Source organism: Myotis myotis, unplaced genomic scaffold, assembly GCF_014108235.1.
Source record: "Myotis myotis isolate mMyoMyo1 unplaced genomic scaffold, mMyoMyo1.p scaffold_m19_p_4, whole genome shotgun sequence".
Lineage (NCBI taxonomy): Eukaryota > Metazoa > Chordata > Mammalia > Chiroptera > Vespertilionidae > Myotis > Myotis myotis.
Genome location: NW_023416346.1, coordinates 121693594 through 121713077, shown reverse-complemented (window position 1 = coordinate 121713077; position 19484 = coordinate 121693594). Strand labels below are relative to the sequence as shown.

Below are 19484 nucleotides of genomic sequence, written 5' to 3'. Positions count from 1 at the left end.
ATTACAAAATCCCTGATTCAAGGTAGCCATTGCAGTTTGACTAAGCTATCAACATGACTCACAAAAGGCATGAATTATAAAACTTTGTAAGAGCACGTAATGTTTAAAAGCACATTAAAACATTCACTTCTTGCCCTAACTGGTTTGGCTCAGTGGATAGAGCGTCAGCCTGAGGACTGAGGGGCCCCAGGTTCAATTCCGGTCAGGGGCATGTACCTTGGTTGCAGGCACATCCCCAGTGGGGAGTGTGCAGGAGGCAGCTGATCGATGTTTCTCTCTGATCGATGTTTTTAGCTCTCTGTCCCTCTCCCTTCCTCTCTATGAAAAATCAATAAACTATATTAAAAAAAACATTCACTCCTTTTCATTTCTATGTATATTCCATTACAACAAATTGTTGTACAGTGTCTACCTACACAGCCTTACAGAACCCATACGTTATGAAAGCAAAGTTCCTCTAGCTTTCTTTTGTATTCAGATGTGTTTATGTCTTTTGCCAAGAAATAAGCCCTTTAATTCAGTATGCAAAAACAATTTTCTCTAAAAGTCAATACTCACCGTGAGAGGTGAATGTTCCTTATTTACACAAAAGTTCATTGACTTCTAGAAGCTTAGAATTCTAATCACAAGTTCCCTTCCCTCCTTCCCTCCCACCCCCCATTTCAGTAAAATTGGTCTCAATTATTAGCACCATAAATTCTCACATCTGAATGCTTCCATTCCCTACTGCAGGGCCTTGCCCTTTCCTCTTCATCATGGGTCACATTCACCAGGCACCTTCTCAGTGAGCTTCCTTTTGCACCATTTCTGATGGCCCTTAGTGAAGCCTTATTCCATTCCTTCAACAATTGTTAGATCCAAAATACTAGTCAGGCCATGGCCAATGTTGCTAAGTGGTTAGAACATCAGCCCACTCACCAAAGGGTCATGGGTTTGATTCCTGGTCAAGGGCACGTATCTAGGTTGCAGGTTCTATCCCCGGCCCCAGTCGGGATGTAAATGGGAGGCAACCAGTCAATATGTCTTTCTCACATCGATATTTCTTTCTTTCTCCCCACCTTCCTCCCTCCCTTCCACTCTCTCTAGAAATCAATGGGGAAAAAATATCCCCGGGTGATATTACTAACAAAAATAAAAATAAAATACCAGTCAGGCCTCATCACTGGAAACGCAAGATACAGACCTGTACAAAGAGAGATTCTATCAAGTAAGCCATATGTACATAATTCAGAACAAATCGAGGGCATATCAGTTTCTGCTGTATTCCATGCCTGTCTTGATTCAAAGAAGCTTAAATCAATGGCGTGTGTTTTGATCAAGTGCTGGTTATACAGATATGCTCAGTTTGCAAAAATTCAATAAGTTATACTCTTATGTGCATTTATATATGTATGTTATACTTCTATAAACATTTCAAAAAGTAGCTTACATCATGTAAACCTCTATATAAAGCAGTAAGCATATTTTATAACACCTAAACTAGTGTTTTTCAAACTGCTTTCAAACTATGGGTTGCCACATATTAGTGGGCCACAAAATAAATTGAGAAGGTCCTCACCAGCATTTTTTATTATTATGGTAAGAATACTTAACTTGAGATGTACCCTCTTGACAAGCTTTTAGGAGCACAGTACAGTATTGTTAACTATAGGCACAATGTCTTAAAGCAGATCTCTAGAACATATTCCTCTTACGTAACTGAAACTTTATACCCGTTAAATAGCAACTCTCCATTTCCCCCACCCCCAGCCCCTAGCAACCAAGATATGGTAACATCCTAAATGTCCATTGATGGAAAAATGAATTAAGAAACTGTGACATTATTCAGCCTTAAAATAGAAGGAGCTCCTGCTGTATGCTGACCAGCATTTTTTAAATGGAATGGAGAGTATCAGAGTACATCACACACAGTGATGGCAAGTATTGTTTCAGGAAACTTATTGCAGTTACACATATGTGTACTAAGTTGCCAGTTTTGGGTTTTGTTTGTTTTTAATGTAGGACATGGTCAAAATAACCCTGAGAAACACTGAGTACGCCAACAAATAATACATGGATTTGGAAGCCAGAAAGACCTGGGTTCCGAACCAGGCTGGTTACAACTTCCTTAATCTCTGTGAACCTCCATTTCACCATCTCTAAAATGGGGTCATATTATTTACTCCCTGGAGTTGGTATCAATGATATGGCAAATAGGATGTTTAAAGGAAATATACAAAGAGGGGCAGTACCAAGGCTGAGCCCCCATCATGTGACCCCTTCAGGCCTCCAGAGAACAAACCACTAACATCTGAGAGCAGCAGGGCAGGGAAAAGATATTGCCCAGCACACAGGGTGATAAATCATCTGGCTCTGGATTCTGACCAGAGGGAAAACCACTTTCCAAGATAAGAGGGTTTTCCCATTATTCTTGGCAGGAGGTGGGGAAAGGCAGGAGGGGAAGAGGCCTCGGCAAAGAAATGAGCATTTGTTTTAAGCAAATCACTTTGAAGACAGGTGGTTTTCATTTTGAGAAAATGATACTTAAAACAGCTAGAGGGTTACTCTACATGCCAGTTAAGGGCTTGCCAGGAGAGGGAAACAGGGCCCTGGGGTATGGAGTGCTCCCATAAGTGGCAGAGCAATGGCGAAGGCAGATGGGGCAGGAAGGGAATAGCACCAAAAAGATGGAACTGTCTTTATCAGCTTGCAGTCACAAACTATTTAAAAGTCATGCACTGTATTCATCATCCACCACCTCTCTTCATTCTACAAATATTTGTTGAGTGTCAACTATGTGCCTAGAACTGGAGATACAGTGGAACAAGACAGGCAAGGCCTCTTTGAGGCTGAAATTCTAGTGGGAGAGACAAGTGCCAAGTAAATCAATGAGGGAACAAGGAATTTACAGACTGTGATGTAAGTGCTCTGCAAGAAATAGATATGGTGATGTGACAGGAAGGGAGAAAGGAAACTTAAGATGGAGGAAGTCCCTTTAGATAAGATGGCCCAGGAGAGCTACTCCCAGTAACACCTGAAAACAGAGCAAACCAGCCAAGCAAAAGCCAAAGAAAGGGTGTTCCCTGGAGTGGGCACTGCAAGTGCCTGAGCCCAGGGACAGGAGCTGGGGCAGCTAGGACACTGGTGTGGTGAAAGGTGGTGGCCAAGCGCGAAGTGACCTTGATGAGGCTGGAAAGGTAGGCAAATCCCTAATCATATAAGGCACAGCCGGCCATGGGAAAGAAAGTGGACTTCCATAGAGAGCTACTAAAGTTGGTACATTATAATACATGATTCTGATGATGTTTTACCATAAAAGGTACTCTTAAATCATCACACACAAAACAAAGTACACAGATAATATGATGTCTCCAAAATCAGTGATAAAAATTAGCACTGTGTTAGAGCTCATGGATATAGGTATTGAGGAGTCTTGCTAACTAGAGGCAAACAACCTTAGCCTAAATATGGGATGAAATACAAGGAATACAATGGGGCTAAAGGGGTGGGAGTACGTAAGACTGACAAGGGAACACTATTATCAGCAATTAACTCACAGTTACCAAATATAAAGCACATAGTAAAGCTAATGGAAAGTGCCCTAAATAAACAGCATTCTTCCAGGTTTAAGTGTTTTCTTTTTCTTCTCCCTTGCCCCAGCTGAACATAAGTATTCATAATTTGGAAACCCAAAACTGGAAAAGGCTCTTCAGAATTATCACTCTACCTCTAGGACTCATAACATGGCCTCATGACCTGAGTCCCCAGTCCCCACGATCTTTAACACAAATGTATCGTTGAGACATAAGCATAATCCACTCACAACTTTTCCCTGGGAACTCCTTGTTCTAGGGGTCACTTGGCTATGACAAAAAAGGGCAACCTGGGACTGTGGACTTGAACATGGCCAACTGGCTAACCTCAAGATCAAACCTATGACACCAACCAAGAGAACTTGGCAGCCACAAAGGCTGCCCTAAAACAAGCCGAGGTCAACAACATGGGTGCCATGTCACAGAGCCCAGCACATTGCTTGCACTGATGGTATGCTATCCCATGAAGGAAGGAGAATGGGGAAGGAGGGTCAAAACACATCACGCAGCCAGAGTTTACCAAGTGCCAGGCACTTTCACATCCAGTGCTTCAAAAAATCCAGCAATCGCACAAAGTGAAATGCTTGCGATTTTTCACATGAGATAAGTAAGACTAGGAGAGATTTTTGTTAGTGGCCCAAGGCTACAGTTAGCTAAGTGAGACCGGCATCTCACCCACCACCTAGAATCTAGCAAGAAAGAGGACAGTGCCCTGAGCGGGCCCCGATCTTTCTGTCCCACCTTTCATCTCAGTCTTACCTCCTCCCTCTTTATCTTTCCCAAGGCAGGAAACCTGGATTCCACACCTGGCTTCATCCCAGACTCCCAGTCAGCCAGCTCCCTCAGAAATGTTACCTGCTCCCGCCGAAACTGGTTTGGCTCAGTGGATAGAGCATCGGCCTGCGGACTGAAAGGTCCCAGGTTCGATTCCGGTCAAGGGCATGTACCTGGGTTGCGGGCACATCCCCAGTAGGAGATGTGCAGGAGGCAGCTGATCGATATTTCTCTCTCATCGATGTTTCTAACTCTCTATCCCTCTCCCTTCCTCTCTGTAAGAAATCAATGAAATATATTTTTTTAAAAAAAGAAAAAAAAAAGAAATGTTAACTGCTCCCAACCCTTGATTGGGACACTTCACTGATTAAAGGGCCACCTGCGGGGTGGGAGGCAGGGAGGTGACTGGAGCTGTGTCCAGTATCCCCTGGAAAAAACTCATCAGTAGTTGCCAGAAGAAGGAAAGAGCCATCACACCAGGGCTATTCAAAATCTTTATAGATGCCAATTCAAAAGGGACTCAGCCAAGAGCCACTTCTGTCACAGAGAAGGGCTTGGGGAAAGAAATTCCCTTCCACCCAAACAAGAAAATTGAGACCAGAATACAAGTGGAAAATGGTGTTGCTGCCCTAACCGGTTTGGCTCAGTGGATAGAGCATCAGACTGCGGACTCAAGGGTCCCAGGTTCGATTCCGGTCAAGGGCATGTACCTTGGTTGTGGGCACATCCCCAGTAGGGAGTGTGCAGGAGGCAGCTGATCGATGTTTCTCTCTCATCGATGTTTCTAACTCTCTATCCCTCTCCCTTCCTCTCTGTAAAAAAATCAATAAAATATATATTTAAAAAAGAAAATGGTGTTGCTCACCATCTGGGAAGGACTGAGCTGGGACCAAATTCCCCATCACATCTCCCTCCTGGCCTATGAAGTAGTCAGGCAACAGGCTACAAAAGGCAGACATAATAACAATCCGAACAGATGTACGGCCTACTTACAATCTCAGATGCATCTACGGCACTCGGGGCTTTGGCTGCAGAAAGCTCCATTCTGTGGGGTATGAAATGGTGATCTGGGGCTGACTGTGTCTGAACTCTGGGCAGGCGTATGGTCTGTGCTCGCTGAGAACTCCAAGTCCCTCTGATTCACTTGGCAGCTGAATTATTCTAAGCATCCTGTCCCGTACCCAGCCCGCCTTGCCCCTCCCACTACACATTCTCACTGGGTGGGTTTTTTTTTTTTATTCTCTGCACTTATTTCTGTCACAACTCAAGTGAAACTCATTTTTCAAAAGTAATCCACTCTCTCACACTTGAGAGTGTGAAACCTTTATGACCTAGGAGGAGAAAGAGGAAGAAGAGCCACCTAATTAGGAAATTGTAACTAACATCAGAAAGAAGAGAGTTGGAGAACGCAAGTCTGCAGTAACAGCAAAATGGAGATTATTCGAGACAGCTGAAACACTCCACCCAGCCTCCAGGAGGGGACATGCACGGGAAACAAAGGGCATATGGTGTTTGCTTTCTTCAACATCCGTTCTCACCATTAAGAGCTGCACCAGCAAATGCTCATTACTGACATGAGGACAAACCTCACTCCAAAACAGACTTGAAAATAGAGCTCACAATCAAATAAATTACCTTGCAAAGCACAGGCATACCTTGATTTTTTTACTACATATAAAGCAAAATTTAATAAAGTCCAAATAACTGGCAGAATGTCTATTTGGCTTCATGAAGCATGAATTATACTTGAAAGGAAAGTCGATTTCTGTTAATTTCAAGTGTATATAGTACCTCAAATACTGATATATTCAGGACAGGATTTTTTTCCCCAAGGAGTGATTCCAAGGGGTAACCTAATAACTAGATAAGAATGATTTTATATTATTAACTACTAGTCACATAGTCAATTATTTCTTTCTTTAAAAATACGTTTTATTGATTTCAGAGAGAAGGAGAAGGAGAGAGAGACAGAGAAAGAGACATCAATGATAAGAATCATCTATCGACTGCTTCCTGCACACCTCCCACTGAGGATCGAGCCCACAGCCTAGGCATATGCCTGGACCAGGGGAATCGAACCCCGACCTCCTGGTTCATAGGTCAGCACTCAACCACTGAACCACACCAGCCGGGCTATTTAAACATTTCTATCTTAAAGCAAACAAGTTTTTCTACTGTGACTTAAATCATTCATTGTCCACATATGTTAATGTTAACATCATACGCACGAATGTCCACACTAATAAAACTTCCAAAGATCAACTTCAGTGTACTCTCTGACCAAATTACAATAAATTCCTGAATTGGGGAGCTCTGAACTGATGACGCTTTTCACAGTGACATAAAGCCATGGTCAGCTTCAAAAACGCTCATGTACTATTTTATTACAAGCCTACCCAGCAGAACCCACTATTGGCCACAGTGCCCACCCATCCATCATAAGGTCCACTCTCACCTCCAGAGAGGCAGCCTAATTAGTTCTAAGCCAATCATTGATTCAGGGTGGGCAACAGGAACTAAACTTACCCAATCAGGCAGACTGCAGGAAAGGACTTCTCCCACGTACCAGCTGTGAACAAGGAATCAATGGATGCCAATGGATGCCATCCTATAACCGCCTGACAACCAGAGAGGCACCAGCCCTTGGATGAAGCTATTGCCAGAAGGACACCATGGAGGAGAAATGGCCAGAACACAGGTCTCTGAGTCACTATGAGCAGCTGATCACACTGCCCTCAGGGTCCACCCTATCTGTAGCCTCCCAATTATGTATAACAAACATCCCTGTTTAAACCAGTCCCAGCCAGGTTTCTGTTCCAGGCAATCTAAAGCATTGCTGACAGGAATGAGCTGAGGAGTAGCTGCAGGGCCATGAGCAAGAGTTTGTAATTTGGCAAAGATACTCTTTAAAGTAAATAATACACTCAGAAAATAGTCCCCTTAATGTTAAAGAAAAAGGAGAAATTACAAAGATGAGTGGTTACCAAGGGCTGGGCATGGAAATGGGAAGTGACTGCAAATGAGCACAAGGTTTCTTTGGGGGTGATGGACATTTCTGAAAATTAGATTGTGGTGATGGTTACACACTGTAAATAAACTGAAAATGATTGAATTCAAACGGGTGAATTTTATGGTATGCAAATTAGATTTCAATAAAGCTTATTTTTAAAAAAGCTACAAGGGAGCAGATGATCATTCAGGAAAAGTTACTGATTTAAGGCACTTTTCCTCCATCCCCATCTGATAGCATCACACCTATGCCTCAAATCCTTCCTTTGATGCTTCCAGATTACCTCTAGAGACCAAGTTCGTTACAGAGGCACACAAGATCCCTGTTAACCCCCAGCCTCACTTTCCCCACTTCTCATTTAACTCACTGGCAAAGCTTACTTCCAGATACCCATCAAACCATTTCCACTCCAGGCCTCTGCTCACACTACACCCCTGTTCTGGGTCACTGGCTCCATCCTCTTTACCTGATCTACTCTTTCCTATCCTGTGGCAGGTTCTTAGGTTCCCCCTTTGGGCCTACTTAGCATACTGCGCATGCACCATGATGGGTTGGAATTCTGTCTCTCCCACGAAGCTATACCCCAGGGCCTGAAGCTACATTCCAGACCTGATAGGACTGGTCTCATCTTTCCCTTTTCCTGGAAGGACACCAGCTTCTTCTGTAGGTCACTTCTGTCATTGAGGTTGGGGGTGGGAGAGTCAGAGGCAGGTTCTAAATCTCCTGGCTCTCACCCACACCCACTTTCCTAGAGCAACTTCAGGCTCAGCAAGGGATAGAGGTGCCCACAACATGTAAATAGAACCCTCATCCCAGATCTTCTGCTTCTCTACTCAGCTCTCCCTGATGCAGAAGGTAATGGCGACAATGCACAATGTCTCTCTCACTGTATAAGCTTCAGAAAAGAGAGGGAACATCCAATCCTTTTTTTTTTTTCTGATTATGGGGTTTCCCTTTTTTTTTTTTTTTTTTAACCCTTAGACAAGGTAAGGAGCTGGGGCACGAAAAGTCACAAATGCAACAAGAATGGGAAACACTTGGCTTTGAAAAAGACTAGACATTAAAAACAGGACACAATAGATTAAGGAAAGCTGAGAAGACTCATCTCCATCTGGTGTCTTATCTTCCTGCATGACCTCAGGGGAAAAGATTTATAGTCCGATTTAAGGAATGTTTAAAAAGCTAGTTACTAAGGAGTGTTGGTTATTTAAAAAAAAAAAAAAAAAAAAAAAAAAAAAAAGAAAGAAAGAAAGAAAGAAAAAGTCATACTGGGAAAAAAGTGCCATAGAATCTGTGCTTCATTACAGCAGTGGCATCAGCAAGCCCTATCTTCCTAGCTTGCCCCGGCTCTCCCAACACCACCAAAAATGAAACCCCAACACCAGGAGCATAGGAAAGAGCTAAAATAACACTTTAAATGTGCACAATTGTAATTTCAACTCCTACCTCATAATCATGACTACTATTTTCCACTTTTGGGCCCCAGCTTCCCTGGACAAACTCTGGGAGCCTTCACAGACATTATCTAATGCTAAGCAGGTCAGCAACCTAACCATTAAGTCCTCTTTTTTCTCCATGCTCTCTGATTTAAGCCGGTCTGGGTACAATCATAAAGAACTGGTCAGTGCCCTGCCAAGAGGGGTGGCTAAGATTTCTCATGTAATTTGGGTCAAACAGGAAGCTCTTAGGGTGTCAGAAAGTTTGTCTTTAAACATCTCTATCTTATCCCTACAGTGAAGTTTTCAAAGTTGTCATTTCCCCCCTCCCACCTTTTGTGGGTTCCAGTTCCATCCCTGGTCAGGGCAAGTGCAGGAGGCAGCTGATGGATATTTCTTTCTCTCTTTTCTCTCTCTCTTCTCTCTCCTCTCTCTCCGCCCCCCCTTTCTCCCTCTCTCTCACTCTCTCTCTCTCTCCCCCAATTCCCCTCCCCTTTCCTCCTCCCCTCCCCTCCCCCTCTCCTTTCCACTCTATCTGAAAAGCAATGGAAAAAAATATCCTCTGGTGAGGATTAACCAAAAAAAAATTTTTTTTACCTGCCTGGCCACGGCCCCAGTAACTCTAATTCAATCCTTAATTCAATCCTTTGGGGGATCTTCCTCCTTCAAACTCCCCCAGGTGATTCAGGCAATCAACACAGCCCTAAGATAGAGAGCTGGGTCTTGCTACTAAAAGCAGCATCATTTGGAAGCTTCTTAGAACTGCAGAATCTGGGCCTCCCCACCTCCACCGGCCCCCAGCCCAGACCCCTTAATAGGAATCTTCATTTTAACATAATCCCCCAGGAGCATGTGGCACATTAAGCTCTGTCAACATCTGGCTTCAGAATCTCCAAGGTTGTGTTTTGTTTGTTTCCCCTTCACAAGTGGGAGAAGGAGTAGTGGGAGGTCACCATCAGAATCCACATTCCAAACTTTTTCAGGACCTTTCTGATAAACCACAGGGCCAAATCCTGCTCCCACCTCCTCCCTCCCCACCTTCCCAGAAACAATGAGTAGTCAGATTAAATGTAAAGGGAGTCAAAGACTAGACAGCCTGCATTTTCAATTAAAGCAATATATTTTTCCATTTGTGCTGGCAGCATGGACACTTGCATTACTGCACATGTTTCAAGCTATTCCTACATCATCAAAGCAGCAGAACCTGCAACATCTTTTAGTATTAAAGAGCTTTACGTGCAACCCATGCATGCTGGGATTAATAATTCTTGGAATTTATGAGAACTACTAATTGCATCCATTCTGAAAAATCAATATACTTCAAGAACTTTTAAAAAATTCATATGCTTATTTCCCTTCTTCAAATAACATCAGAAGGCATTCACAGGAAGTCTTGGTTCCAACTGAAAGTGGCTGCATATTAAAAGAACGTCAGTAGTAGCCTAACACCCAGCTCAGCCAAGATTCCCAGCAGGTTCTCAGAACCTGACAGATTGGGGTATTCCCTCATGCTAATTACAGTTTGTTTCACTGGCTGTTGTTTTAACGTAGCCAAGGCCACCCAGACAACCCTGTAGCACAGTATAGACTGTGCTAGTTTAGAAACTAAACCACCCCCAGGCCCAAAACCAGCTCTCCTACTGACTAACTGCTCCCCCAGGCAAGTTATTTAACGCCTCTGGTCCACAGGAAGTGCTGTATAAAAGTTTGCTGTTTTTCTCACCAACCATGTAGTACCAGGAATGGTACAGATAATAGAACAATGCACGCACTATGCTCAATTATTACTACTGCTTAAAGAACACTCCACCCAGACTGCATTTCCTCCAATGAATGTTTCACCAGCCACCTTTGCTGTGTCAAGAGAGGTGCTGTGGAAAGTTTTTTTACTTTCCTGTAATGGCAAAAGAAAAAACACAGCCAGAAACCAATGATATAATCCTCCTCTTCGTCCGATGTAAAGTTCAAAGTTCTCCCTCACCAATCCTATACTTCATATGGTTTATTTATGTTATGGTTTATTTAATCTCAAAGAGTAGTATAAAAAGATATGAAAGGTATTTAAGCAGGTGAAAAATACAGTCTGCAAAATAGTAGACCGGTACCAATTATATTGCATTTATTGAAATCACAAATGCTGATTTCCAGAATGTTCCTGATAGACAAGTATCAGACATGCCCTTGACTGGCTTTCACAGTATTAATACTCTGTAGTAACATATGCAGTAGTAAGACAGCAGAGGGAATTTGGAAATTGACAGTATTTAAACTACCCATTTTCACCCATTTTTAAGCACTCATGACAAATGAACAAATGATATATTGTTCAACATGTATTTATGAAATCCATTTCCCCAGGCAGTTTCACTAGCCAATGCTTTAACATAAACTGGGTTACCATGAGAATGAAACAACCATGTTCATTTATTTTATCAGAGGCTATGCTTTCTAAGAATACCCATCCTTCCAGTTAGTTCTTACAATGCAAGCATGCGAAGTTAGGCTACTGGGGTTCAAATACCAAGGCTGACCCTTACTAGGTGGGCAATCTCCATCAAGTCAGGTAATGTCTCTGAGCATCAGTTTTCCCAGCTGATATCAGAATAATCACTACCTGGGACGTGAATTGGAAATGAAGATTCGCTGAGTTCATGTGTGTTCTCTATAATTATGAAGAGGAGTAAGTAATACAGTTTTACTAGATAAATAATGAGGCCTCTACTCACAACAACAAATTCACATTCCTTTTCACTATGCCAAGTCCTGAAGTGGTTACAAAAATGTCTAATAGACTCTTCTTGCCCACCCCCAATGGAGAAGAGAGTAGTATAGAAAAATATGAAAAGCATTTAAGCAGGTGAAAAATACAGTCTGCAAAATAGTAGACTGGTACCTGATGGCAGCAGGGCTTGGCAGGCTATTCACATCTACCCATAGAAGTAAGTCTTATATGTTTAAAGAAAGAGAAGAATGTGAGCAAGAGAAAAGCCACCCACTTCTTCCTCCCTAGGTTAGCCTTGACAAGGGTTGCTCTCATCAGCAACATTCCCATAGCACTGTTACCTTCCAAAGCACGAATATTATACTAAGGGGATCCAAACTTGTTCATGCCTCAGGGCCTCTGCACTTGCCGTTCTCTGCTTAGATGGCTCTTAGTAATGGCAGGAGTCTCGTCATCATTCAGGTGCAAGCTACAATGTCACTTCCCCCAAGAGGCTTTCTCTGATGGCTCCAGCTAAAACAGCCCACACACTCCACCAGTCACCCTATCGTTTTCCCCTCTAGTATTTCTTTGCTGCACGTTTCATTATAATTATCTCGTCTCTTGTCTGCACTTATGCTCTCTCTCTCCTCTGTTAGAATGTACACTCTCTAAGACCACAGACCTTGTAAGGCCCATTCCTAAAATGGTACCAGGCACATAGAGGGCACTCAGTGGACAGAGCTAGGTAATATAGGCATACCTCGGAGATACGGTGGGTTCGCTTCCAGACCACCACAATAAAGCAAGTCATAATCTTTTTGCTGATGGAGGGTCTTGCCTTCAATTTGTAAAAAAAGAAATGTAACTTCTGTGAAGCACAATAAAACAAAGCACAAAACAAGGTATGCCTGTATATGTGTATGTAGTTTGATAGTTCCAACATCTGTGTCTTATCTGTCTGGTTCTGATGATTGCTTTGTCTCTCCTAAAAGAGAATAATTTATTTGGAAATGTGTATGTTTATAAATTAAAGTATATCACAATATCACATGTTGATTCATTGTCCTTTAAACTGATATGCAATCATTATTATTAATATTCACGGAAATTGGAAGTTACTAAAGATCATACTCTCATTCAGCAAGTGTTGGATCCCAGGCTGCAATATATCATGCAACACCTAGGAACCTAACATCTCAAACCTTCAAACTGCCACTCCTCTCACCCACATTTCTAATTTAATGTAATCAGATATAAATGAAAATAGCAGCAGCTTGGAAGATCCATCTCATGGGGAAAACAAAGTTCCCTTTTTACTCAAATAACTCACTACCTTAGATAATAGCAGATAAATGATGCTATGAAAAAATGAACCATGAATGACTCCAAAAATTTAGATTAATCTTAAGGATTATATATTAAATTCAATTAAACCAGCTGAATATTTAACACAATCTTTCTCTGCACCATTCTAGCCACTCTGGGGAAAAATGGGTAGATGTGAATAACCTGCCAAGCCCTGCCATCAGGACAGACATAGCGACAGGGTATGGGGCTGAGTGGAGCCCGAGTGGCCACACAGTCTGGGAATGGCAAAAACACAGCACAGGCCAAGAATTGCTCTACAGTAAGTTCATTAGCAGAAAGAGTCACTTGTAATTATTTTTAAGCTTTAATATTCACTTGTATATTCCAGTTAAAAGGAAGAAAAGGATATAGTGTTCAGTAAAGTAGATGAAATTCATTTGGCTTTCATTATAATGAATAAAGACAGGTCTAAGTTTGTCTATAATGAGACTAAAATGGGGTGGCTCTACTCATGATGATTCGATAGCTTTAATTACTGTGTGTGGCTCCGTGAGCTGCATCCTAGGTAGAACTGCAATCAGGGTGACCGGTTAGATAGCTAAATAACACACTTCTCCCTGCCTGAGAACCATTGCTTGTCAATTGTGCTATGATGTTACAAGGGGTGTTTACAAATCAGCTACACCCCTGCATTGCAACAGGCCTGAAATTAGATTTCATATCCAGGTCCAGGGCAGGGGACTGTGTTCAGTTTAAAGTTGGCAGCACCCTTGACTTGATTGTCACCTTAAAACATCTGTTAACAGAACACTTGGAAGTTCAAGTTTTAAGATAAAAGGATTAGTTAAATTGAATAAAAAATATCAGAGGCTAAAAAAGAAGTAAGGTATATAATGTTTAACCACTGCTGACAGGAGAGGCTCGCACTTTAATTGCATGGATTATATGTACCAAAGAGATCGTCTGTCATGTGACAGTTTAAATCAAATAACAGAGTGTTCCCTGAAAAAATATCATAAGCAATGAAGCAATTTCTCAACATTTAAAACCACAAAAACCCAGCATGCTCCATATTCCAATGTGTTTCAAAGATCCTATCATGTGCCACCAGAACCTAATGTCACAATTACTCATGTAACATGGAAGAGCTGAAACTACTTTCTTACAGCAGCTATATATTTTTGTTGTGTTAATCCTCACCCAAGGGTCTTTTTTCATTGATTTTGTTTTTTAGAGAAAGAGGGAGTGAGGGAAGGAGGGAGAAAAACATCAATGTGAGAGAGACACATCGATTGGTTACCTCCCATAGGCTTACCAACCAGGGCCAGGGATCGCAACCCAGGTACATGCCCTTGACTGGGAATTGAACCCAAGACTCTTCGGTGTACTAGCCCACACTCTAACCACTGCTCACACTAGCCAGGACGGCAGATGTACTTTCTATAGTCAGGTTGGCAATTATTCCAGTTTCAAGATTTAGAAACAAAAAAGTTGTGCACGTTCTCATGATTTTGCATCTGAGAAAAACAGTGAAAGACTGAATTGGGAATATAAGCCAAACTGTTAAACAGCAGTTACAGAATAATAGCAATAAACCAGATTCCTTCTCTATTTGTGCCCATGATGGCCTCAATATAACAGTGTGAGTACAAGTTTAGCAGTCATAACTTAATAATAATTTTGATTTTATATAGTTTCTTATTTTGATTGATTTCAGAGAGAAAGGGAGAGGGAGAGATGGAAGCATCAATGATGAGAGAGAATCATCAATCAGCTGCCTCCTGCACACCCTCCACTGGGGATCAAGCCTGAAACCCAGGCATGTGCCCTGACCGGGAATCAAACCACGACCTCTTGGTTCATACGGTACTCTGAACCACTTAGCCACACCGGCTGAGCATATAGTATTAATGTAGCATTTGCCCATAATCTGTCAATGTAAGCAAACCCCATATGACCGAAGACTTCAGCCGGTAGCATCACATTTCAGACAATGACATACTGTCTAAACATTCACAGCCTTGCTAAGAATATATTCCCTTTTTAACACTTACACTAATGTCCATTATAGTTTCCTATAATCATGACTAAAATGTACATCTGTAGTAAATATTTTAAACACAGTTTTAATTTACCTTTTCTTCCATGATGTGCAAAAACAGTCCCTCTTGGTTTTAACCTGGCACCCGCTCTACTGATACAATCTCACATCTCGTCCTTAGCCTTGTTTCCTTGCCAGGAAAATTGCATCCCTGAGAGCTTCGTGGTCACCAGTAAGTTTAGAAAAACAAGGTTCACTGTAAGAGGAGACAGCAGCCAGGGTGTCCTCACACTGCCTGGGAACCCTGCACGGCCACAGAGCACTGCCTTCCCTGACCCAGCCTTTCAGGAGAGCACGGTCACAGGCTCCTCGCTCTAAGTCTCCATCTGGGACCACCTGCCTCAAGAAAGCTGGGCAGGATGTGGTTTGGCTTAGACAACCTCTCGGCTTACATGTGCAGGCAAGCCCACTTTGTTTTTCACACAGACTTCCAGGCACAGGATATCGTCTCTTAGTTTTCTTGAGAAAAACCTGGTGGTCCCAGAGGAAGTATGGCAACAAATGAAACACTTCTTCCTCTGTGACAAGCAAAACAGGCAGCGAAGAGCTAAAATGGGCTGACTTCAAGCACCTCATTCCACAAATCACAGTTGTGAGTACACAAAACACAAGAGTTTATTCTTGTATTGTTATTCATTAATAACTGTATTATTTTCCATATAGACAACTGTTACCCTACTTTTGCCCCACCCTGTACATATATGTGTGTGGCTTTTGAGTTAACACATATTGTGATCACACATTAAACAGACATTTTCACCTTCCCTTTCCCTGAACTTCTCTCCAGACTTTCTTGTCTAATCTTCCTCAGTAGTAGAAACATGATGAAATGTACCTGTAATCCCAAGGGGCGAGGGGTGGGGTAGGGTATGTTAGTTCAAATCTCTTCGTGAGTCAAGAAACTAAAGTGAAACAAAATGTCTCCTGGGCAGCCCTTGAGGTGTGATGACAACATGTCATATCCTTCAGGACAGAATTTGTGCCTTCATGATGTGCTTCTTCTTGCTTTCTAGCTGAGGTCACACTCCTTCCAGGCAGACCCCCACTAGTCACTCTCCTGGGAGGCGGGCAAAGGGGAGTGCTAGTGCCTGGCCATCTGTCCATTTCTGTCTCTTCTGTCCTACAGGCTGGCTGGGACTGGAGTATCACAGCTTGAGGCTCTCCCTGTCCCACCCCCACTCTTTCATCTCCATGGGTGTCATCCCCCTCCACAAATAAACCTTCTGCACTCCTACCTCCAATTCAGCACCCGCTGCCCACAGCACCCAACTGACATACACTGTCTCTGTATTTTTCCAGTCTCTCGGAGTGGCTTAATACTTATATTAATAGCTGATATTTGTTGGCTGATTAAATGTATAAAATACTCTGAGTTGCCCTGCATACATGATCTCATGCATACTCTCAAGTACAGTAGCTAAGAGGTATACCATTGTGGTTCCTATTCCCTGTTTTCAGAGAAGGAAATGAGTAGAAGCCCAGAGGAATTAAATAACTTCCCCAAGGTCTCAGAGCTCAAACACCTAGACTCAAGCTTCTGGGATCGCTGGGTACCACTGTTCCCAGTCCAACCCTGATTGAGTCCCAGAAGGTCCCGCACCCCAGGAGCTTGGCACAGGCCTCAGGAAAGACATGCTGAATGCAACGGGCCTGATCAGGTTCACAGGCCACAGGAAAAAAAAAAAAAAAGGTTGAAATTTCTATTGGTAGAAAGACAAGGGCATAACAGGTTTTCTTCCAGCACACAGTGTGTATGTTATGGGGAAGGGTGAAGATGAAATTTTCAAACCTATCCATGCTACAGATGTTTGTACATTTATTTCTCCACCTTTACCCTGGAAAAGCAATTTAATGGTAGCTGAAATGAAGATATTACTTTAAAAGGGCCATCATCAAGTAAAATTGAATGGATAGGATGAAAATATAAAAAGTTATTGTGCAACTTATTCAGAAACTTTTATTCCAAAAATTACCATTTCAAACAACTACCATTTACTCCACTTCATATCTATCTACAGTGGGGCCTTGACTTACGAGTGTCCCGACTAACGAGTTTTTCGAGATACAAGCCGTCTCTCGGCCGATTTTTTGCTTTGAGTTGCGAGCTAAAATTCGGGTTATGAGCCAGCTTCAGATACCCCACTGCTAGTTGGTGCAGCAAACGTCACAGTGAACGCCACAACATCAGCCCAGCATCACGTGTCTCACTCGTTCACTTTATGATTTGACATACGAGTAATTTGAGTTACAAGCTCCGTCATGGAACGAAATTAAACTCTTAAGTCAAGGCCCCACTGTATATCTATATATCTATATCTATATCTATATCTATATCTATATCTATATCTATATCTATATCTATATAGATAAAAGCCTAAGCAACCAACCGACTGGCCAACTGGCTGGTAGCTATGACACACACTGACCACCAGGAGGCAGACACTCAAATGCAGGAAAGGAAACCACAGGCATGGAAACATGGAACAGACTGATGAATCTCAGAGAGGAGGGGGGAGGTGGGAGGGGGGAGGACAGGAAAAGATTAACCAAAGATCTTATATGCATACTAGAGGCCTGGTGTACGAATTTGGGCACTGGTGGGGTCCCTCAGCCTGGCCTGTGCCCTCTCGAAATCCGGGACCCCTTGGGTGATGTCAGACTGCCAGTTTCAGCCCAATCCCTGCAGGAACATGGCACACATTCCTTAAAGCTTCCTTGAATAAAGAATTCAAGTGATACATCAAATTTACTCTGTGCTATAATTTGGAATGTTCTGCTTCCTGTTTTTGGAGATACTGACTTTTTTAAAGTCAAAATTTATCAGCCTGAAGAATGTGTACATTTGGTGGGCACATGCACCTAATTTTTAAAATTCTAATTCTTACGATGTGATTTAAAAGCTCCATTAATACTGATCAGATTTTTTAAAAACCCTTAGAGATATTTTGTAATTAAATACATGAACATAGTAGAAAAGTGTTATATTTTTTGCTTAAGAATAGTAGTGATTTTCATTTATATGCCCATACTTGGACTAATTCTTAACGGAAAAAAATGCCCCTACTATGAGGTCCCCTTACATCAGGTAAGAGATTTCTGTCTGAGTTGTTCACCAATGTCTTCCTTAGTAGTGCCTAGGACACAACACACACTCAATAAACATTTGATGAATGAATGAGTGAAACTCAGAGAGCTTAATATACTTGCCTAAGATGGTAGATCTCAGCTGTGACACCAAACCAGTGCTCTGAGTCACCAGTTTGTGACAAAACCCAGATGCTATATCATTACATACTCAGATATCTAGAGACCTGATAAAATTCAAACCTAATTACATAGCAAGAGAACAATTTCCTCAGCTCATTTGGTACTTTTACTAATCTCATATTCACTTGGAAGACAAGAGGGATTTGAAAAACAACAACTTAGAAAAAGTAACATACACCTGGGGGCTGCTTTAGTCACAAGAACCTGAAGAATGAAAGCAGCTCAATCCCTGAGGAAAAATTAACAAATCAGATAAAAATAATTAAAAATTTCAAATAACTTTTAAAAAGTCTCAGAAATACACCCAGCCAGAGTGGCTAAGTGGTTGAGCATCGACTTATGAACCAGGAGGTCATGGTTTGATTACCAGTCAGGGCACATGCAAGGATTGCAGGCTCAGTCTCCAGTGTAAGGTGTGTAGGAGGCAGCTGATCAATGATTCTCTCTCATCATTGATGTTTCTATTTCTCTCTTCCTCTCCCTTCCTCTCTGAAATCAATAAAAACATTTTTAAAATAAATTAAAAAATAAAAAGTCTTAGAAATAAAGATACAACAAAAGTGACTACTAACATTTTAGCATTTCCCCCTATACAGAAGATTTGGTAGTTTGTGTATCATGCTGCATGCACAAATATGTACCCTGCTTTTTTTCTCTCTCTTATAGCATATGTATTTTCTATATTACTGCATACATTTATTATAGCCCCAAATTTTAAGTTATGTAGTATCTTGCCAGCAGGCAACAAAGTCTAAGCTGGTGAAAAGAAAAACAAAGCATACAAACAGCAACTAAACATTCAAGCCTACAAAAACTGTTCAGCACACCATCTTCAATTCAACGGCTTGCTCCACCACTGAACCTGTCCTGGGTGTATTTCCCAGGGGACAGGAGGATTAGTTCCTTTGGAAATCCTCAGGTCACACTGCTTCTAGAAATGAGAACCTAAGGCCATGGACTATTTACATAGCCACTGCCACCACCATTCAAAGAGTAAGGGCTAAGTTCCCAATGATGTCAATAAGCCCAAGTGCAGAGAAATAAGCAACAAAGAGAATCACTCATTGAACAAATATGGATAAGCACTACTATGCACCAAGCACTGAGCACACAATAATGCACTGATGCTTTGGAACCACAGTCCAATAAGGAAGAGAGTTATTCGTCATATAGCCCCCAAAACAGACTGTAAATCCCAAGAGTGACAAGTGCTACTGAGGAGAGAAATATGGCACTAGAAAGGTTTAAAGAAAATGGGTATTTGAGTGGGGAGGTCTAGGAAGGTTTCCCTGGGAAAGCATGAGGTGAGCTC

General features: G+C 42.0%; 1 protein-coding gene across 6 annotated transcripts in view; it reads right to left on the bottom strand.

The window, feature by feature from the left end:
- SH3KBP1 (SH3 domain containing kinase binding protein 1) overlaps positions 1–19484 on the bottom strand; it is a 332666-nt gene that overhangs the window by 236132 nt on the left and 77050 nt on the right. The window contains exon 1 of one of the 6 annotated variants that reach the window (XM_036304653.1): positions 5340–5520. The exons of the other annotated variants lie outside the window; for them this stretch is intronic. Coding sequence (XP_036160546.1) covers positions 5340–5390 — 51 coding nt within the window. The 5' untranslated portion in view covers positions 5391–5520. Of the gene's footprint in view, positions 1–5339; positions 5521–19484 lie in introns of those variants that run through there. 6 annotated transcript variants of the gene reach the window in all.